Source organism: Taurulus bubalis, assembly GCF_910589615.1.
Source record: "Taurulus bubalis genome assembly, chromosome: 18".
Lineage (NCBI taxonomy): Eukaryota > Metazoa > Chordata > Actinopteri > Perciformes > Cottidae > Taurulus > Taurulus bubalis.
This window is the reverse complement of record NC_136606.1, coordinates 19581870-19605526: the sequence shown is the minus strand read 5'-3', so window position 1 is coordinate 19605526 and position 23657 is coordinate 19581870. Positions and strand designations below refer to the sequence as shown.

The 23657-nt window shown below is 41.7% G+C and overlaps 1 protein-coding gene across 1 annotated transcript in view; it reads right to left on the bottom strand.

Moving 5' to 3' along the window:
• LOC306750974 (palmdelphin-like) overlaps positions 1-23657 on the bottom strand; it is a gene marked incomplete at its 3' end in the record, with an annotated part of 35937 nt that overhangs the window by 4503 nt on the left and 7777 nt on the right. The window contains exons 2-6 of the mRNA XM_079234470.1: positions 8615-8664; positions 7008-7088; positions 6426-6556; positions 3929-4043; positions 1387-1411 (exon numbers count right to left, since the gene is read on the bottom strand). Coding sequence (XP_079090596.1) covers positions 1387-1411; positions 3929-4043; positions 6426-6556; positions 7008-7088; positions 8615-8659 — 397 coding nt within the window. The 5' untranslated portion in view covers positions 8660-8664. The remainder of the gene's footprint in view (positions 1-1386; positions 1412-3928; positions 4044-6425; positions 6557-7007; positions 7089-8614; positions 8665-23657) is intronic.

Genomic DNA, 23657 nt, shown 5'->3' with positions numbered 1-23657 from the left:
AGCGTACCTTTCTTTGCTTCTTCACTAACAGGCTCGTGCCCAACAGGGCTTTGTGTTGGTGTCAGTGGGATGAGTGGTGGGGTGTCTGGGAGTGGGGCGTGATGTATCTTATCTGAGGAGAAAAGGTTGACCAGTGAAATATTAGAAAACACTTGACGCACTTAACGCAGAGAGAGTCCATTTTAGGTCATCAGATCATAAAGTAAGTAGTGAGGTGTTAAACCATTATTATGATGTGGATTATGTACATATCAAAGAATATAAAAGATTATGCTCATCTTCCGTTTTTAAACCCATTACTAGATAATACTTTTTTGTATTTTAATTTTGAATGTCTGATCATCTCATGTGTGTGTTGAGCACAGCGCTGCAGTTAGCCGCTAAGCTACTTAGCCTCTAGTTTCACACACATCACTCTAGTGGCAGGGCTCTCAAGTTTTTAAGACAGGTAAGCGTGACATCTCTCTTTCTCTCCGCCCCGGCCGCGCCTCCGGGTAGTGGGGGCACGGCCGGGATTACATTTCACCCAGATACAACAGATACGTTTTTCTGATTGGCTATTCGTGTCGCCCATTTCTTTTTATTGATTGGCAGGGGATTCGGGGGAGACGTGCTTGATTCCTCCATGGTGAGGGCAGCGCGACCAGGTCATGTTTGTATGTCTCACATTAAATAGCCTAGAGTTTTTTTCAGCGTGAGAAATACGATGTGTGGCGGGAGGGCGTGACTTAAGACCGAAATGCGTGACAGTCACGCTCAATGCGTGACACTTGAGAGCCCTGTAGTGGTCATAGGCAGGAATGTAAAGAGTTAAACTACGGATGTGTTGGTCCTCCCCTGAAAACCCAGATTGATGTTTGTAAGTGTTGGTTTAACTTAATGAGTGAGCATTAGGTGTTGTTCCTCTGCTGCCAGACGACATGCTCTGTATGCAGAGCTAAAGGTTCTGAGTGGTTTCAAGAGGACTAGCTATTACAAACATGATATAATGGTCTGAAGAAACAGGTGAGAATCAGTATTTCAAGAAAGTAAAACCGTTGATTTCAGTTGACTGGCAATATATATATATATATATATATATATATATATATATATATATATATATATATAAATCATGATCTCATAATAATGGGCTTAAATAACAAGCAACCAGCCGTTAGTTGTGTGTCTAAATGATATACAATAACGGTTAAAGGTTAGTATATAAACGTAAGAGTAAACATTATGACTATTTAAATCACGAGCATTCATTATTAATTAATAGCACATGTAAAATATGATCAGATCTATGAATCATGCATGTTAATGAAGCCTCGTCTCAGGTATCTATAAGTGAAAATGAGAACTGTGATGAATCACACACCAAAATGCTAGAAATGTGTTTACCTGCCTGGAAGTCTGCGTTTAGCTCCTATGTGAAGACAAGTAGTTGAGGGTCAGAGGTCAACAGAGTAATGCTGCATCAGCAGTATTTCATTACAGACAGCACATGATGCACATTAGTTCTCGTGCACCATATGAGCGGTCTGTTTAGCCGCCTTATTCATGAAAAGCACACATCCCCAGAATGCATCTGGTTAGAAGCAAGCACATATTAGAGGAAGAGCCACAGGCAGCGTGGGGTGAGTAGAAAGATGATGTTTGAAATCATTACAGCATATTCATAGAAATCCTTTGTGCCTCATTCCTTTGACCGCCACGACTTGTCCAGCCTCCATCGTGGAGCCTCGATGTGCAGAGAGACGCGTGGCTTCTGGCCCGGAGGCGCTCCACAGATTCATCATGCATTTGTATGATTAACAATAACACTGGCAGATGTAGAATAACATGTTCTAAACTTAAGTGAGGGTAATTATGGTCAAACTGCATTGGCCAATCAAATATACACAAATGTGTATTAAAAAGTACTTGATGTGAAGTACATCGTGGGGACGAAAGGTTTACATCTTCAACCTGACAATGCATTGCATCTCATAGTCTCTGAGCATCCTCTCCCTTTAGAACGTCCTTCAGACGACCTTCACTCTCACATCACAGCTGCAGGCCTTAGAGCTGTGAAGCCTGCACTACTTTATACACTTTACAGGGAAACGCCCCCTACTGGAGAGCACATTATATGCAATTTTCTTTGGATTTTCATTCAAAAACTATAATTCACAGCAAGGCTATCGTCTACTCCAGACTAATTCTTTGATTTTGTTATTGTCATCTATAGTGGTTATTTGCAACAATAAAAAACACATGATTTACATTTATTTCAATCATTATTTTCTAGTCAATACAAATTCTTTAAGTATTTGTCCCGAAAATGTAATCTTGTCACTAGTAGTTTTAATGATGTATTGTTTAGAGCTAGTGTTAATGTTAAACAGCATAATTCCCTCTATAATATCCCTTCTGTATGGCAGTGAAATCATTTCCTTCAAACAACTAGAAATTGTTCCTCCACAGCATATTTCAGACTTTCAGTTGTGACACACTGCGAGCTTTACATCTTCCTCACTCCCACTGAGACTATACGTTACATCTTCCTCACTCCCACTGAGACTATACGTTACATCTTCCTCACTCCCACTGAGACTAGACGTTACGTCTTCCTCACTCCCACTGAGACTAGACGTTACGTCTTCCTCACTCCCACTGAGACTAGACGTTACGTCTTCCTCACTCCCACTGAGACTAGACGTTACGTCTTCCTCACTCCCACTGAGACTAGACGTTACGTCTTCCTCACTCCCACTGAGACTAGACGTTACGTCTTCCTCACTCCCACTGAGACTAGACGTTACGTCTTCCTCACTCCCACTGAGACTAGACGTTACGTCTTCCTCGCCCACGTGAAGCATGCGATGGAAACACATTTGGTGAATAAATATTGACGTCTATAAAACCTCTCAATGTCCACTGAAGCTTCTCCTCAGCTGCAGAGACAACAGCGTCCTTATCGCTCCACACAGATCTGATGGTCACCTTCCTCACATTAGTCATGAAACCAACACCAGTGGCGGGCCGTGGATTTTCTAGTTCTTCTTCAGTTTAAATGGCGGATCACAACCAACTTGACTAGGTGCACACCGCCACCTATGTACCGGAGTGTGAACATTCAGGGTGCTGCTGCTTGTCCCTGTGAATCACTCGTACAGAACCCTATCTAGCTGGCCGTCACCCTGTACTTTAACCGGCTTTTCTGTCTAGAGAGAAACAGAGGTGAAATCTGATTGGACAAGAGCATTAAGCAGAGTGCTTAACCAGCTGCCAAGCCGCCCGCGAGCAGCCAGAAGCTGAGGAGCTGAGCAATGATCAAATAAGCTAATAGGGAAAGATAATTATAATACATGTAGTGTACTTGTGAAAAACAATTAAATGATAAAATAGATATCACTTTTAATTATTAAAAAAAAGAAGAAGAATTTAACAATGAAATGATAAAATAGCTATACCTTTGTGATTCTGTTTAGGCCAGCAGAGAAGGCTTAGCAGGCCCTGATGGCCAACACTGATTTACCCAGTTTTCCACATTGGTGACTGAAGCCCTAATGATGTCTTCTTGTTGTTTCCCCTCCTCTCTGGTGCGATGATGGTTTTCTTACGGAAGAATCTGTGCCACCTACTTCCTATCTCATTGAACCAACTCATAATAATTGCACTCAAGCATTCATTCACGTTTACTTTTGCAGATTTTCTCAAAATCCGGTTAAGATGTGCAATACATTTGGATGACAACCTGGCTAAGTTTAAAACATGGCCTCACTTTATTCATCACGAATCAACACATTATATTTGTTAAAAGCTTAAGGATTTTGTGACTGTCATGATTCATTGTCTCTAGGTGGAAAGGGGCATTTTGTAGCAAAGGTATCAGTTAGCAACACATAGCGGGTTAGGAGCCAGTGGGCATGCACAGTATAGAAGGTTTATTGGGGCCTACCTTGATAATGTCCTCAGCCGTCCTCTCCACCTCTTTTAAACGTTTCAGAACTACTTCTTCATTGGCAGAGATGTTGAGCTCCTGGGTTTCCAAGGCCTCCATCTCCTCCTCTATTCTGCAAAAGAGACATGAACCAGGTTGGTGACTGAAACAAACACACTCAGCAGCAGCTAGAGACTCTGAATCGGAACACACTTGCTTCAGGGCTTTTCCCCACATATGGCATTCTGGGTAGTATTGCTGTGTTTGTTTGTAGGTATTTCCGCATTCCAGCTATCCAATGTAAAACATGGCTTTGCATCGTGTACATTAATGTTATTGTTTGCTTGGGTTAAGTCATGTTTAGCCATGTTACAAATCTTACATTTGGTGTTTTTAGCCCCAGTAAAAAAAAAATTATACATACATATATATATATATATATATATATATATATATATATATATATATATATATATATATATATATTCTTTACTTGTTTTAAACCTGTTTAGAAACAAAAAGGCTTCCCCTGAAAATAATACATTTAAAATAATGTGTAAACTTTAAGAGGTTTACACATTTTAAGATGCACTCTAACAAGTTTCTGTAGTTTTCACAGTAATATTACTGTAGAACTCCTATACAGCATGTTGCTGTAGATCTGCAATGCATCATGGTCAAAATTCATTCCCGAGTGAAGCTTACTGTAAATAAATGTTGCTGTGAATCACAATACAGTAATTTTGAGCGTTTCTTTCCTTTTTTAGCAATACACTATAATCTGTTTTAAAAAAATTTTCAACACAGATGTTAGTTCATGCAGACAAAGGGGGAAAGCGACATTGTTATCCTCCGTTGTGTTACACAATGATGACAATAACTATAACGTTGTGTGCTGATGGACACTTGCTTCTCTCCACACAATTGTAGAGCAAGAGCTACAACATTTCTGACCAGAGTCCACTTCAAATAAAGTAGTCCACTACAAATAAACTTGCCTTGCCTTCAACTTCAGCAACAGCAAGGTAACAAAGATCATATTATTCCTTCATATTTCCTTTTTGCCAGCAATTTGCAAATGTACATTAATTACAGACAGCACAGTCTTCTCAAGTAAAGTCATCGTGTAACGCTACGTGACTTTAAGAGGGACGTAGGGACACGTTCCTGCACTAGTAAGCTAACGCTAGTGTTACTAATATGACCAAAATATAGTATTTGCACTTTACGTTGTGTTATAAATCCTTTGGCTTCATATAGTTGATACATTGCATGCGTCTACTGTAACTTGTAAAAGAATTTGAATCGTTTATGTGTGACGCCGTCGTTGTGTATGTGTGTGTGTTGCTGCTCGTTAGCTAACTCTTTGACTCTTTTCTCTCTTGCTAGCTACCGTGCGGCACAACGTGACGTGGGTAACGTTACCGAGCACCACTGAAGGTGAACCAGAACTACACAACAGGTCAGACAGCACAACAGGTAAGACTTTTACACACACAACATGGCGTGTGTTTTCTGAGCTATCGCTACATGCAGGGCAGACTGCAACAGCTGGTATAACGTTGATACATTGTTGCTAGCTTAACCCTGCTGTCGTGTTCGGGTCTAATCTGACCGATTTACAACTTTAATCAATCATAAATATTGTGTTTTACATCTGATTACCTCAAGACCTTATGATATCCTCCACACGAGGCATTTAAACACATACAATTGCTGATCACAATCCCTACCCCCTCTCTCTCTCTCTCTTTCTCACCCACACACACACACACACACACACACACACACACACACACACACACACACACACACACACACACACACAAACGTGAACACCTGTTCACAGCCCCATATATAAAGTTGTACAAATTTCAAACTTCAAACCAAGCATCAGGTGTTTGTTATGGAACCATCTCTGTCCTGCTCCATGTGCCCGTCCCCCCACGTGAACCACACCTTCCAGACTAAACAATGCTTATCTTCTCACTTTCCCCCTAAATACACCATGAACATCAAAGTAAGGGTTTCTTTCATGTCTCTCCTAATAAATACGGTACTATTGTCTGTTTATGTTGTGTTGCAGGAAACCTCCACCAGGCTGATGTTGAGGCCCAGGTGTCCCTGCAGAGCCTCAAGGCTCATCATGTTGGTAAGATCCCAGTACCAGACAAAACACCACATAGGCTGACATCGTCATAGTAGAAACATATTGTGGTATTTTTCTGTCCTTCCACTTCAGGGAAGAGGACTCCTGCTCAGGAAGAAGACTCCAGTTCATGAAGAGACTCCAGTTCATGGAGAGACTCAGTTCATGAAGAGACTCCAGTTCATGGAGAGACTCAGTTCATGAAGAGACTCCAGTTCATGGAGAGACTCAGTTCATGAAGAGACTCCAGTTCATGGAGAGACTCCAGTTCATGAAGAGACTCCAGTTCATGAAGAGACTCCAGTTCATGAAGAGACTCAGTTCATGGAGAGACTCTGCCTGTTGTGGGAGGACTGTGTGAGTTACCTGAGGATGTTGCTCTGCAGCTGATCACTCTGCTGCTGTTCCTCCTGAGCCTGAAGCTTCATGGCCTCCTGTTCCTCTTCCGACTGCTGACTCAGACCATCCATCAGCCACTGCTCCCTCAGGGCTTTCTTCTGTCAATGAAACACACCAACGCAGGCACAGTGTGAACTGCCCACAGTAGTTAGAGTTCTAGTCCCAAGTAGACGTTCTACCTTGTTCTCCGTTTCAGTAAGAGCAGAATTATACAGCTAGGATCATTTTATTCACTGATGAAAATGAGCATCTTTTACCACGTATGACCAATTCAAAGTTGGCACATCTGAGTTAATTTGGGACTTTGTGTAATAACAAATGCACCGCCACATGATCGGTATCTCCAAAGACATTCACGCTCATAAGCGTGACTTGATGTTTGTTGTACATTACGTTACAATAACTTCATCCCAGAGTTCCTCCTGGTAGTCTGGTGCAGTCTCTGTTCAGTGTCTGCTTGAGACTCATTTCTACAATAACATGTTAGAACGGTGGACACCATTCTCTCCTGGATGGTGGCTTTCTTCTGGTTAAACAGTAAAAAAGTACCTTCATGTACTGCAGTTTTAATTTCTCCTCCTCGATCTGTCTCCTTTTCTTGGCGATGTTCTCCTGGATTCTTCTTTTGTCCTTTGGGGTATAATTAAACATACGTTTGCATCATGTGTACATTTAACAGGAGGAAAACAGATCCACCTGCTGTGCTGACACCTCAACCTCCAGCTGACAGCAGGAGAGCGATATATAACTCAACAGTAACCCAATCTCATGACCTGACCCTACCTGTGTGTGTGTGTGCGTGTGTGTGTGTGTGTCTCCACCTGTTCACTACATCCAGTAGAACCTCTCCTCCTGCAGAAAGACAATTCATCTCCTGTAGAGTTTGATTGTCAGCTGGACATTTAGAGTCATTTAATAATGGATAGATATTTGTGTTTCTGGATGTCACAGTGAGGGATCACTGCAGGCTAAGATTAGCTCGTAGGTCTTGGACCACTAAGCCCCAGTGAAAGGGGATCTCCCTGATGCCGTCTGCTGGTATTTATAGCCCTGTCCGTGGAGCGCAGCGACTCTGGTACCGTGATCACAAGGTGGCTTTCAGATGTGTCCGTCTGGGGAACTGACTGGAGTTTATGTAATGTAATTTAGAGTATCCAAGCAGCACAGATTCAGATTGTTTTCAGATCCAAAGATAAACTGAACATGTTTGCACATCAAAAAAGTTGTATTGAGACATAAAACTGTTAAATTATAAGACTGAAAACACGTAATTCGATAGACGATGCGTGTTTGCTTTGTATGTACTCGCACCAACAAAGGATCTTGCTCAGGTAAGATGACTCTACGTTTCTGCATGGCTAAGTATAGCTAAGTTAGCTAGCTAGCTAAAACGTTGGTGACGTACGTTTTGCAAGACAAGAGATGTTGTTCACTGATCGGTTTCACACAAAACGTAATGATAATACAACAAATCTATGACAAACTGCGACTGTCTTGACTTGCAGGTCTCTACATTTTGACCCCAAACGGTCCCATAGAGGCCCTGTAAGTGACTTTGAGTCTATTTCAAACCACCTGCACCCTCTCCTGTCACGCTTTGCCTGTTCTTGTGTTAAGTGTTATCCCAAATCAATTATTATTTGTAATATATTGTACGAGGATACATAATATAGATATTTTATAATTACATTTTTACATATGTGTTGTCATTGGATTATAATGTTATTCCTGCTCAGCCACGTTGCTTGCAATAGCACCACATTAACGATAACACCACATTTTTTACATTTCTATTTCTTGTTTTTATTTCTCTAAGTAAGATATTTCTATTATAGGATAGGGGCATTTGTAACATATCCAAATCTATCCCTGGGGAAGTATTTATGATTCTGATTCTGATATTAATGTATAGTTTCCTTGCTAGAGAGAAGGAAGTTGGTCTCAGAACAGCTTCATTCAGCTGTGACTACAAACTGAGTTCACTCCGTCACAGAGTGGGAGGCGGCGGATTGGAATTGGCCCTCAGAGTTGATTGTTATGTTAAGTGTTCTCCACCTAATAAGAAAGAAAATTCCCCAAATAAAGCCAGCAAAGTAGCTCTGAATATGTGCCAGAAACTACTTCCTTTGTCCTGTTCCTACAGGACGGGTCCTTACCGTGATGGCCTGGAGCCTCTCCCTCAGCAGCTCAGCCTCCTCCATGATGCCTGTGGGACAGACAGATTACATAACAGTGAATGGACTGGGAGGAGGAGGAAGTGAGAGTCCAATACAAATACAAACATAATTTCAAATTTCAAGGCTCCAATCAGCAAATCTACACTGTACGACCTTTCATGCCAATACATGAACAAGTAAGGAAGCTTCGGAAGAGGTTGAGGCTAAAGAGAGTTTTCAATGACACCTACAAAACGCTGCCCTGGTAACCGAAGGACAATACCTATGGAGTGTTACATGTTTCACTGTGACTGAAGAAGGCACATAAAGCCCAACACCCTCAGGCTCCTGAGGCAGGGACTCCAACGGCCTCCGACTTCAAGAGGTGAAAAACGACAGATCACAAACACGTCTCGATTTTTCTGCAACAACATTATTCATATTTGAAAATGATTGCTTAAAACATGTTAAAAAATGTTTGACCAATTTTGTGTTTAGAATATTTTGGGTGGTTCTGGAATCATGGCTCAATGGTGGACTATAAGGCCTCCCCTTTACACATTATACAATAACTATAGCACAGAATTAGTGGACCTGATGCTAATTTCTAACACTACGTTCTACAGTGAGCATAACACTGGACAGTTTAACAATGTTAATCAAAGACAACTGAGATTCAGGGAGAATAGTTAAAATAATCCCAAACTGACTGCCTCCTCCTGATCTTCTGGTGCCATCGTCAGCAGTGTGCTTGTGTTATAATTACAGTCAGTAGTCCATAGTAACTACTGTGTTGGATGGTTTACCAAGGGACCCCTCAACGAACAGCTGGTAACAGGCAGCAACAATGGCCAATAAAGATTAACAATTTGCTGAAACATTAACTTGGGAAAGCAGATGTTACAATTTATGATTACAAGAATGTCTGTTCTATGAATCCGACATATCTTTGTAGATTTGGGTACATTATAAACCTGAAAAGGTTATTAACTCCAGGGACCTCTGTCCCGCAGCACTGAAACAAGACAAAGGCACCAACACATACCAACAGCATCATGATAAAATCCAAAAAGATTCACTCTGAAGGGTTTCTGTGACATGGAAATAACTTTTACAATCAGACAATACTGCTTATTGTTTCACTTTTTTAAAACTTAATTCTATATACATGGCAATTTATTAACCATTTACATTTATTTTGACTTCAAATCTGCTATGGTGAGGGTGAGGAATGTAACAAGACTGTGTTGGTTTCTTCTATGGAGCCAGTGAAAGCCACAGTCTTTGTACAACCGGATTGACAACATACACCTTGATGCTTGAACACTGAAAGTAAATACCTCCATGCTCAATGGTTAACCCAATTCAGTTTTATTTATATATATATTATTTATATATATATATAACTCCCGTCTTGATGGCGGCGCCCTGACAGACACACGCAATGCCGAGTGGGGAGTTTATGAAAAAGCAATGTCTGGCAAAATGATAATTTAAAATGAAATCTGGAGGCCGTGGCAGACAAATCATGCAGAAAGTATCAACTCGAACATGTGCTCATTTTTGCAACTGTGGCTATTACATTAGCTATTTTACAGTACAGACAACTACAGTACACACAACATCACTACACTGAACTAGTTTTTTCTTCTTCTGTTGTGTAGAGAGGATGTCGTAAATCCCTCAGAGGCAAATTTGTAATTTGTGATTCTGGGCTATACAAAATAAACTGAATTGAATTCCACTAAACTACACACAACTGCACCACTCACAGCTGCACAACACTAAACTACACACAACTGCACTACACACAACTGCACCACTCACAGCTGCACAACACTAGACTGCACTACAAACAACATCACTACACTAAAGTACACTCAACTACACTACACAAAACTTCACTACAATAAACTAAACTGCACAACATCAAACTACACTAAACATTACGACGCTAAACTCAACTCCACTTCACTACAGCTGAACTCCACTCCACTTCACTACAGCTAAACTCCACTCCACTTCACTACATTAAACTGTCCAACTGATGCAAAAAGCTGCCATGAAAGGTGCCATTTGCTCATCAGAATCTGAACTCTCTCTCTCACACACACACACACACACACACACACACCAATGGCACAGCTTTATCTTCAACATGTGAAGATGTAGGATGGAACCTTTAGGCTGAGCACCAGGTGCCTCCCTGGAGGCGTTAGCCTCATAGACTGCACAGACTGGACTGAACCAGAGAGAGGTGTACACATCCAGCAGAAGAGTGCAGCCTAAACTAGAGAGAGGTGTACACATCCAGCAGAAGAGTGCAACCTAAACTAGAGAGAGGTGTACACATCCAGCAGAAGAGTGCAGCCTAAACTAGAGAGAGGTGTACACATCCAGCAGAAGAGTGCAGCCTAAACTAGAGAGAGGTGTACACATCCAGCAGAAGAGTGCAGCCTAAACTAGAGAGAGGTGTACACATCCAGCAGAAGAGTGCAGCCTAAACTAGAGAGAGGTGTACACATCCAGCAGAATAGTGTGCAGCCTAAACTAGAGAGAGGAGTACACATCCAGCAGAAGAGTGCAGCCTAAACTAGCAGGCAGATTGCAGAGGGAAAGTGTAGGCAGACTCGGGCAGTGTCTCCTGCTGGCCAATATGGAGATCCTCCATCTCCACTGTGTCTCCAGACACACGGTATGACACTCTACGTTCTCTACGTTTCATAGCGTCGCGATAATACAGAAGGGATCCATTTGAAGATGGTAAGTGTCGTGGCCTGTTCCTTGCTCCATGTTTTATTCCGTGCCACGTTACGGGACTCCTTTTCTTGACTCACACGTTAAAATGTTTTAAAAAATGACTCTCGAGACGCTGATTCAATTTCCATCATTTTATCGATTTATTTTCTATTGAATCGAACAAAACAAATCATAAATCTAACTTCAGCTCTTATCCTAAATTAACGTTCTAACGTGAGGTCAAAAAACTATACCGATGTCCCGTTCCACATAAGAAACTAAACAACCCCGATATTCGGTCCCGCCCCTTCCTCTTATACCAGCCAGCTGATCCTAATCAGATTAATATAAACAATTAACAGAAAAAGGCCTTATTATTATTATTGCAAAGGAACGTCTTGAAATCATACAAATTAATTATGTAACATGATTTATAATCAAACAAAAATATATGGCTCCAACACTCCAGCCCCTAATTGCTTTTAGTACAGCAATTAATAAATAGAGCCATTATTCAAACACAAAAAGGCTGTATATTCCATTAATTTTTCATAGATGAAGTTCATCTTTTTCATACTACTGTCCAGCTCCAGCTACTCGACATATTCCAGCAGCAAGCATAGCTTGTTGATAGGTCCCTGTAAGACACTGTGGACAAGTCCTTTACTTCCCAGCATGGTCTTTTCGGCAGTATTTTCCCTTTTCAAGGAGGGCAAATTCCAGTGCAAAGTGTTGCCGTTGTTCTAATGTACATATGGCCATTTCCGCATTGTCCATATCTTTTACCGTCAGATCCGCACCGAGTCGAACCTTTAGGTTTATGGCACGTTCTTCAGTGATTTATCATTACTCAGCAGCAGTCCTGTATCTGTTATCTTTCTTCTTTGAGTGATCTCCCAGAGCAATCTTCTCAGCTTCAATATCCAAGCTACAGCTTTTTTTCAGGCTGTTCCAGTCTGAGTAGTACTCAATTAGCTTACTTGTGGGACTTTTACCCCCATTGCTCGTTGTGTTCACGATCACATCCTTTTTTTACTTCAGGATCATCCGAGGAAAGAGAACTTCCTGACGTTTTGTCTGTGTTCTTAGGCCACTGAGATTCCACCTTTTGCAGAAACTCTGGTCCTTGTAGCCATCATTTGGACTTCATGAACGCTTCAATGTTTAATCCCCTTGAAGCATCATCTGCAGGATTGTTTTTGAAGTCCACATACCTCCACTGAGTCTCATTTGACAAGTTATGAATAACCGCAATCCTATTGGCCACAAATGTGTGGAATCTCTTGGTCTTATTGCAGATGTATTTAAGTACAGACTGGCTGTCTGTCCAGAAAATGGACTCCTGCAGGTTTAGCTGCAACTCTAAGCGTAACATCCGATCAACTCGTACAGCTAGAGTGGACACTGTGAGCTCGAGCCTGGGAATTGTTACCTTTTTAAGGGGAATTACTCTGGACTTTCCCATCACTAAAGCAATATGAACTTCCCCCAACTCGTTAAGGAGTCTCAGATAACAGCAGTGCCATAACCTTGCTCACTAGCATCACCAAAATGGTGCAACTGCACTGATTCTATCTGCCCAAAATCTTCAGATTTCCAGCATCTTCTAACCTGAAAATGTTTTAGTTGATCTAGCTCCGTCAGCCATTTTTCATATGGTTTGGAGAATTCCCCAGGGATTGTTACATCCCATCCACACTTTGCCTGGCAAAGATCTTGGAGAATTTGTTTCGCTTTAAGTACAAAGGGGGCAGCAAGACCTAATGGATCATATACTGAACTGACAGTAGAGAGTACAGCATTCCTGGTAAGAGATCTGGTTTTGATAGCTATCTGGAATCCAAACGTATCATTTTCTATGTTCCAGTACATCCCTAGAGCCCTTTCCACAGGTAGCTTTTCTCTGTCTAGGTCCAGTTCTCTAATCTGCTTGGCTTTGTGTTCATCTGGGACAGCAGCCAGGACGACACGGCTATTGCTAACCCATTTTGTTAGTTTGAATCCTCCTTTAGCACACAGCTCCCTGAGATCGTTAATGAGGTTAACAGCTTGCTCTTCTGTTGCCAAGGATTTGGGGCAGTCATCAACATAAAAGTTTGATTTAATGGTGTCAACTGCCATTGAGTCAGATTTGTCCTCGGCTGTTTTTTGAAGAGCAAAGTTGGCGCAACTTGGTGAGGAGATGGCTCCGAACAAATTAACTTTCATTCGGTATTGCTCTAAAGGTTGGCTTGTGTCTCCGTCCGGCCATCACAGAAATCTCAGCAAGTTTGAATCCTTTTCATAAACTCGAACTTGGTGGAACATCCCTTTGATATCTGCCATAACTGCGATATACTCCTGGCAGAACCTCAGCAGAACTCCAAGATGTGAGTTGGTCCTGATAGGAGTTCATTGTTGAGTGATGTTCCTTTGTATGAAGATGTACAGTCAAACACCACTCTGATTGTCTTTTTTCGCTTGTGGTACACCCCATGGTGGGGTATATACCACACCTTGCCATCATTTTGATGCAGGTCCTTTGCTGTTAACTTCTCTGCGTAGCCCTTGTAAATTACATCTTTCATTAAACCCTTGTATTCTTCCGCATAAACAGCATCTTTATTAAACTTCCTAGCCAGGTACTGTGCTCGCTGCTCTGCGGTAATTGTTGGACATGATGACATCACTATTACGAAGTGGCAGGGGCAAATAGTAGTGATCATCTTTTAATGAAGTCGCACTTGTTACCAGATTCATAAAAGCGCGGTCTTCAACTGACATTTGAGGTTTTCCCTCATATTCTCTCTCTGGGAAATCGTGGTGGTACTGTTTTACGAGAAGGTTTTCCAATTGTTCAATTGATATGCGGTTTACTGATGCCATTGGCCTTCCAAATTTATCCACAGCTGAAGATGACTTGAGTGGTCCATTGACCACCCATCCTAAGAGGGTTCTTATAGCGTAGGGACCATTGCCGTGGCTATTTATGATTTGCCAGGGCTCCATTACCTTTGGGACATCTACTCCAATTAGGAGTTCCACTTCCGCGTCAACTTCTTGAACCTTTATCTCCTTCAAGTAAGGCCACCTGTCGAGGTCCTTTTGAGAGAAAATGTTTTCTTTTGTCACTGGGATCTTTGCCTGAGTGTATGTTTTGTGAAGCTCAATAAAGTTATTCCCATCCAAATCACCCACTTGTAGTCCCGTTATTTCATAACTACTCACTGGTTTCCTTTGACCCATTGTTTGCAGAAGAACTTCAGTTTTCCTTCCTTTCGCATTGAGTTGCCTTATTAGAGCCTCCGTACAGAATGTTGCTGTGCTGCCAGGGTCAAGGAATGCGTAGGTTGATATTGTTTTGCTGCCTTTGGAAGCTTTTACTTGAACTGGTTCTATTGCCAGCTTGCAATCTTTTCCAGCCCCGATATCATCCTCTCTTTTCAATGATACAAATGTTCCACTGGTCGATCCTTTTGTCTGATAAGTCTTTTTGTCTTTTGGTTCCTTATCTGCATATTTGTCAATGTGTAGTATACTAGGGTGCATTCCTTGACAGTGTTGGCAAGTCATCCTTCTTTTACAAGTCTTGCTCATATGTCCTCTGTTTAGGCAACCAAAGCAGATGCCCTTTTCTTTCAACAATTGCACCTTCACATCACGTGGTTGCATCTTTAACATTTCACATTCATTCAATGAATGTTTTCCTTTGTTGCAAATGCAACAGTTATCATGATGCACATTGACAAACAGGTTTTCAGGTTCCCGATTTCTTGCTTGACTTGCAGCCCTATGGTCGCTCATTTCAACAGCCATTACAAAGCCACTACTCTTCCATCTTTGTTTGGTTTGTTGTTTGGAGTCTGTCGCCATGTTACTCTTTGGGATGGCTCTTTTGGGCATAGAATCTTGAATGTCACCAAAGTGGGGATCTTGCAGAATGCTGGCTTGTTTCTCAATAAATGCAACAAGGTCAGAGAATCTGGCCCGCTCCTGGTTTCGTTCCAGAAGCTCATGTGCTGTAGTTCTCCACTTTTCTTTCAGCCCATACAGCAGCTTTGATAAGATGAGCTTTAAAGTAGAGTTAAGATCCATTTCTCGCATGCCTTGTAGCTCTTTCATAGCATTGCAACATCCTCTAAGGTATAGAGCATAGGCATGTAATGCCTTTCCGTCATTAGCCTTAATATCGCTCCAGTTGAGAGCTTTCTCCATGTAGGCATTTGCAATCTTCATTCCATCGCCAAAGTGAATCTTCATCAGTCTCCGTGCTTCACCATAGCCTCTGTTTGGTTTCATATGAAAACAGCTCCTCACTAGTTCTCTAGCTTGGCCACTAGTGTACTGTTCAAGGTAGTAAAGTCTATCCTCGTCATTACTCGTTCTATCTTCAATACCATGCTTAAATGCACGCATGAATGTTTGAAAACTTAAAGGGTCACCATCAAATACTGGGATTTGTCTGGAGGGAAGTGAAGACCGTTTCTGCTGTCACTTTTTGGGCGATTCGGCCTTCTGTGGTCCTGCTTTAGAGGTTTTCCACCAGTGATTACTTCATGTCCCTGTTGACTGAATAATCTCTGAAGAGGTGTTTTAGACATGGCTCCCAATTCCGTGTATTTGACAGGGTTGAATCCAAATTCATCCACAGCACCATCTTGCCTATGACTGTCCAAGTATTCATTCATGCCATCTCTTCCTTGTCCTCTAATTTCAGAGGCTTTATCAAAATGGTCCAAAATATCTAATTTGGCTTCAGATGCTGCTATATCTGCTTCTAGCTCAATTCTCTCCAATGCATCTTGTAATCGTTTTATATCCATTTCCACAGCATGCTTTTGTTTTAATGCAGATTCACGTATTTTTAGTACAGCTCTTTCTGTGGCTATTTTAAGGCGTTCTGAAGGTACTGATGAACAGGTTGTTGATCGCCTTGTCTGTTTAGATACATTGGAAATACTGAGGTTGAACAAGCTTCTGAGGATCTGATGGATCAAACGTTTGCTTTGAAACCTCTTCCTTTAAGAATCTCTTAAATGTCTCCATTTTGGGCTCATACCAGTCCACTGCCTCATTTTCCTCTCTTCAGCCATCGCTCGGCCTCAGGATAACAGTTTATTTATCGAACTATTTTCCTTTTGTTCATATGCATCAGCCCTTTAATCCAAATGTTGCATTTTAAACATCATCATGTCTCCTTTCCGTTTCCTTATGATTTGACAAGCGTCCAAACATTTCCATGTCATATTTATTCATCATCCTTTTCGCAGCTCGTCTCATCCATTTAATGAGTTTATTTACTCACGGCTCCGATCCGTCTTGTTTTGCTCACGGGCGCGCACACCTGGTCTGGCGAGTCAGCTGATCCCCGTCCGCCGAGATTTCTTTCTTTCATTCATGAAGATCAAGCGGTGATTCCAGCTGGTCGGAAGTTTTTTGACTGTGTCGTGGCCTGTTCCTTGCTCCTTGTTTTATTCCGTGCCACGTTACGGGACTCCTTTTCCTGACTCACACGTTAAAATGTTCCAAAAAATTACTCTCGAGACGCTGATTCAATTTCCATCATTTTGTCGATTTATTTTCTATTAAATCGAACAAAACAAATCATAAATCTAACTTCAGCTCTTATCCTAAATTAACGTTCTAACGTGAGGTCAAAAAACTATACCGATGTCCCGTTCCATATAAGAAACTAAACAACCCCGATATTCGGCCCCGCCCCTTCCTCTTATACCAGCCAGCTGATCCTAATCAGATTAATATAAACAATTAACAGAAAAAGGCCTTATTATTATTATTATTACAAAGGAACGTCTTTAAATCATACAAATTAATTATATAACATGATTTATAATCAAACAAAAATATATGGCTCCAACAGTAAGTGTATTTTGATACTACCCTTTGTGTCGCAATAGCATATTTACGCTAGCAGAGTGAGCACATTTAGCTGGTCCCTCGCTGCTCGAGTCTGGCGTAACACAGGTATACATGTTGTTTACGTTAGCCGTTAGCACAGTTAGCTCATGCTCTGATCATAGCCCCTGCTGGAGCTCTGTTACTGTTTTAGTGTGCAATCGTAACTTTCTTTCAGTGAACTTAGTAGTGACCAGTAGTCATTTATTTTACAGAGAGGATTCACATCTGCAGCAGTGGACAACATGCAGCTTCGCTCCAGCCACCAGCACAACGCTGTCGTGAAAGACTGACGACGACCAGATACTGTTTACCAGGTAACATAGGTACACAGCTGACTGTTTACCAGGTAACGTAGGTACACAGCTCACTGTTCACCAGGTAATGTAGGTACACAGCTCACTGTTTACCAGATAACGTAGATATACAGCTCACTGTTTACCAGGTAACGTAGGTACACAGCTCACTGTTTACCAGGTAACGTAGGTACACAACTCACTGTTTATCAGGTAACGTAGGTACACAGCTCACTGTTTCCCAGGTAATGGAGGTACACAGCTCACTGTTCACCAGGTAACATAGGTACACAGCTCACTGTTTCCCAGGTAACGTAGGTACACAACTCACTGTTTATCAGGTAACGTAGGTACACAGCTCACTGTTTCCCAGGTAACGGAGGTACACAGCTCACTGTTCACCAGGTAACGTAGGTACACAGCTCACTGTTTCCCAGGTAACGGAGGTACACAGCTCACTGTTTACCAGGTAACGTTGGTACACAGCTCACTGTTTACCAGGTAACGTAGGTACACAGCTCAGCTGCACATGTACACCTGTGAACTGTTCAAACTGTGTGAAGTTAGTATTGACTAGTAGTCATTTATTTTACAGAGAGGATTCACCACCAGCCCCTCTAGCACAGCCATCCCCACCAGCCCGGCTCTGTTTTCTATTTCTGAACATGTATATAAATATGAATAATTTCCAAAAATTGAGATTCTATTTTTCAGCTTTAGAGTCATATTTTCTCTTTACACTTGTGCCTTATGACAATGGTGCCTCATTATATAGAGATGAGATTGTTCTGCATTTTTTTATGTAAAACATGGGTATTTATCTTGTATGCAAGTGCTGTAAAAGGTGAATTTAAGAAATTATGTCAAATCGAGAAAATTGACTGAAAATTACCTCAGTGTTCCAAGAGTTAAGGAACATCACTTTCCTGATCTTAGAGAGGACTCGAGCTGCAGCGTTCTGATAGACAGAGGTCTCTGAACACACCGTTACAGTAGTCCAGTCTACTAAAGATAAATGACCTGTGAACACACCGTTACAGTAATCAAGTCTACCTGGAACCAGGCTTCATTCTGGCCACATGACATATATTGCTTATGTCCATCCGTGGAGAGGGATCCTTCTCTGTTGCTCTCCCTCAGGTTTCTTCCCCTTTTTTCCCTGTGAAAGGGTTTTTACTATCTTTATTGGGGCAGTTTTTCCTGATCCGATGTGAGGTCCCGGGATAGGGATGTCATGTGTACAGATTGTAAAGCCCTCCGAGGCAAACTTGTATTTGTGATGTTGGGCTATATAAAATAAACTGAATTGAATTGAAGATAAATGACCTGCGAACACACCGTTACAGTAGACAAAAATCCAGACAGGCTGCTTGCTGTGGACAGTAGTCCAGTAACACAGCTTCTGCTTTCAACCCAGCATTGCGTTGCGTCTGGGTCCTTCCACCACCTGTTACAGTACGATCTGGCCATGAACATGGACCTAGTATATGACACCTCATCACAGGCCCAACTTCTGACCATCCTGGGAGACCAGATCTAGCGGCGCGACTGGGTTTGCATACATGGACGTATGATGCGGATTGGCTGACCTCCTCGACGGTCTCAACCGTCCCACTGGCCTCGCTGACCTCCCCTTCCACGGCGGTGATACCCACCATCGCGTCGCCACCTGCTCTGGTTCACTCCGGAATCAAAACAGCGCGGTCAACAACAGTTCCTGAGTTGGTGGGGTGACCCTACGTTTCCTCAGTTTCAGCTAACACTCCGAGCCGCAGCGAGCCTCGTTTCCAGCTGCCGCCTCCGAGCAGCCACCCACCATCCACCTGGCTGTGGATTCTCGGAGGAGTTCTCCGTGTTCTGCCAGACCATCCAGTACAACCCTGCCTGCTTGACTTCTCCACCTTGGCTCTGTCCTGGTAACCACCATCATATTCTGTCCCCGACCTCGAGGTTTCTGGCTCCTTCCTTGTCTGTGTCCTGTCTGTGTTCTATCAGAATAAACCTTTCAATCCACCATTCCGTTGTATTGCTTTGGGTCCTTCCACCACCCGTCACAGAGACGACACCATCGCATTTAACAACAGACATTTGAAGCTTCATTAAAGTGCTCAATATAAGCTTTTAATGTAGGAAAAAAAGGGGAAAGTAACTAGGTACAGTCCTACATTGAACTTAAGGTGGCTTGTTGGGCTGAGTTTGCCATGTTATAATTTGTTAAAGTACCTGTGTGGGTTTCTGGACAATTTCTGTCATTGTTTTGAGTTAACTGATTTCCCCATATTGATGAGAGCATTACATGCTTGATCAATTTCCCTTTAAGGTCCATCGATAAATTGGTAAATGTGCGATTAATTTGCTACAATCATGCAATTAAATATTCAAATTCATAGACAGCCCTAATTCGAAACTCTTCCATTTCATAAAATGTGTTGAATTGTATATATATTCACTTTGTCATCATACTCGGTCTGCGTACTTCTTAAAGTTGAAGTGAACAGTGTCTGTGGCTGCGACCAATGATTCACACACAATATGGATTGGTGTATTTCTGTCTTGACCGGGAGAGAAGTAGCACGTCTGTGTCACATGTCCGGTGGATGACTCATGATGCCTAAGGAATGGCAAAATGACTGCATTGAATGTCGCAGGACTGTGTTGGTGTTCCCTTTTATAATGCACAACAGTAAATCAGTGACAACAGAACGATCACTGAAGGTTCAGATGCACCTGACAAACCTCCCACTGTGCTGTTTGAAAATAGTTAGTGAGGGAGGAAGAGAAGCAGGAAACTGGAACCAAAGAAATAGTTGAATGTTGTGCAGATAAACTCCTGGTGCCAGTCATATAATGTGCATTACAACTGAGCTTAATGCATAGTAATAATACAATACATTTCCATTACTTTATATGTTCACTTAAGTCTTTTTCAACCTCAATGCCCTCAACCCCTTTTGCCTCTGACAGACTCTGATTACTATTATGTTTCTGAAACTATGGAAAGTCTCACTGAATAAGGAGAAGTCTTGTTATGTTGTCAGAAGACAACGGTGGAAACATGAGCAGAGTAGATGATTATGAGGACGAGGTCTTTAAATACGATCATCCGGATGAAGAGGCAACAGACCTACAAGCCGATGATGAGATATGAAATGAAGCCAACGTACCACTGTAAATCGGTATAGCCTATTCATTTTAGTACGCATCTGAGCAAGCAAAGTTGCCTGTTGCCACAATAAGTTGCACTTTCCGTGATATACAAAAACCCAGACAGGCTGCTTGCTGTGGACATGAAGCTCCAGGTAAATTCAGTCGTAAGACTACACTCTTTAATGGTTTAGCCCAATCATTTATTTCTCATACATCTGCCTATCACTTCTCATGATACTCACTCACCGTCAATCATGACATCAGCTGTTTAGATCAGCTGGTCTCCTCTGTCCAATAAGTAAAACCATGACTGCTCAGCCTCTCCTCCTGCTGCTGTATCTTTAAACATGAGTCTCTCTACCTTCAGTTCGTTCATGTTGCTGTTACTCAACCCTCCACCTCCCCATCTTCATCAGTCCTTCAGCTTCATCACTCTATCAGCCTCATCAGGGCCGACGGCCCTCAATGCGCCAAAGGCTCTGTCAAGACTTTATCATCACATATTACTGTTAATAATTAACAATGATCTTTTCCTTATCTGATTGATATACACTCTGAAAAAGTTATGTTTCATATATTAACAATTGTATCATACTGTAATCTGTTTCAACAATGTCCTCCCGTGTGACTCTGTTGTCCTTCCTTGGATCCACCACACTAAAACAATAATAATAATAATAATAATACTTTTAACCACACTCAGGAGGTTGAGCTACTGGATCAGCTGACTGGAGGAAGGCCTGCTGCTGGAGCGCTGTGAGGAAACATGATGCTCAGCGATAGATACGCAGCAGCGTGTTTATTTATGTGGTGCTAACGTTCACACTGCGTAGCACCGGAGCTGCTGAATGTCATCCTGCCCATGTTCACTGCTGTCTGTCACAGGGACACAGGTTCATGTCCAGTACAACTGTCAGGTCTGCTATGTTTGGCATTTGTATCATCTCTTTGTCAAGGTCACTGCAATGCTGAAGCTGTGGTGGAATAGTCCGCCTCTGTCTCGAAGCAGTGCTAACGTTGGTTGGGATGTGCAGATGCTCAATGTGTTTGTATGAGTGGAGCTCATTCTTCTACCATCGTTGATTGAAATAATGAAATATTAAATTTTGGCAGTGAAACTGACATTGTCCTTTTCACTGCATCCATGTTTTCTGTTTTTTTTTGGGAGGGGTGTATACTGTTTAGAAACACTCTTAATACATCAGTCTACACACGAACACACCAGAAGTCAGAGGAGTTTACCTGAGAGCCTTCAGGTATCAAGATCCTCTTCTGTGGAACCAGCTTCCACTTTCAGTCCGGGGGGCAGACAGTCACCTCATTTAAGAGTAAACTTTCCTCTTTGATAGCACATATAGTTAGGGCTGGTTCAGGTCTATAGTTAGAGCTGGTTCAGGTCTGTAGTTAGGACTGGTTCAGGTTTATAGTTAGGACTGGTTCAGGTATAGTTAGGACTGATTCAGGTCTATAGTTAGGACTGGTTCAGGTCTATAGTTAGGGCTGGTTCAGGTTTATAGTTAGGACTGTTTCAGGTTTATAGTTAGGGCTGGTTCAGGTCTATAATTAGGACTGGTTCAGGTTTATAGTTAGGGCTGGTTCAGGTTTATAGTTAAGACTGGCTCAGGTCTATAGTTAGGACTGGTTCAGATTTATAGTTAGGGCTGGTTCAGGTCTATAGTTAGGACTGGTTCAGGTCTTTAGTTAGGGCTGGTTCAGGTCTATAGTTAGGACTGGCTACGACCTTTGATTCAGGAAGCTTTTTCAGAGGGAGGGTCAGACAACTTCCCTCGCAATTCACGAGGGGAGCATGGATATTTACAATTGGGTGTATTGAATATTTACAGTTGGATCTACAGAAAATAAAAAATTAAGTTAAAGTTAAAAATAAGTAAAGTGCACGGATTGAATGTGTTCAGATTGTAAAGCCCTCCAAAGCAAATTTGTTATTTGTGATTTTGGGCTGAATTGAATTGAATTTACACTTGCATAATGAATACATTACATCCTTCTTCCTAAATACATCTTCCAACCTATAATCAAAACTCAAAACTTGTGACCATTATAAGAAATGTTTTCCAGGTCCAGACCAACGACTCCTCTAGAATCCTCTAGACCAGCGGTCCTCAACCTTTTTTGCGCCACGGACCGGTTTCGTGTCAGACAATATTTTCATGGACTTCACGGTGTGGGAGATAAATAGGACTTAATAAACAAGACGTAATACAATGATACGACCAGCATAAAGACAATTATAAAGTGCATACAAATACAACTCTCCATCACGCCGAGTCAGTGGGAGCCCTGGACGACATGTCCGATCTACTCTGTAACTTAAACCCGCTTCACAAAGACAGGATGTTGGAAATGGAAGGTTTTAATAGTTATATAATATAATATATATTTTTTGTTGATCTCAGTATATTCTGCCTTGATGTTAATCCAGAACACCAAATTGACTTTTAAGTTTCATTTTTGGGGTTACGTCTGAGGTTACGCACAGACGGATGTATCCGCTCGTTTTTCTAAATAAAACAATCTTTCCGACCTTGATATATATATATATATATTTTTTTTTTTTTGTGTGCCCGGCCCGGTGGACTACACTATGTAGAAAATGATCAGTATTAACAAACTAATGTAGTGTATACTACTACTATGTTTATCTGCCACAGCATCATTAAGGTTTGATTAGGGTTTAGACACAGAACCACTTTCAAATGTTAGAAACATCATCCTGATGCTTCTAGAAACTAACTTAATGGCTGTTGGTAGAAAACAGGAAACTAACAGTGGTCTCTTATTTCCTTGTTACATTCTGTTGACCCATCCACATTGGAAATAGTTAATACATATTGTACTAACAATAAGTTAACTGACATGCTGCTTGAGGGTGAAGGAAATAACCATTAAACTGTGAACACATGAAGACAAGATCAATGCAAATGTCCTCGACAGTCCCACTGTCC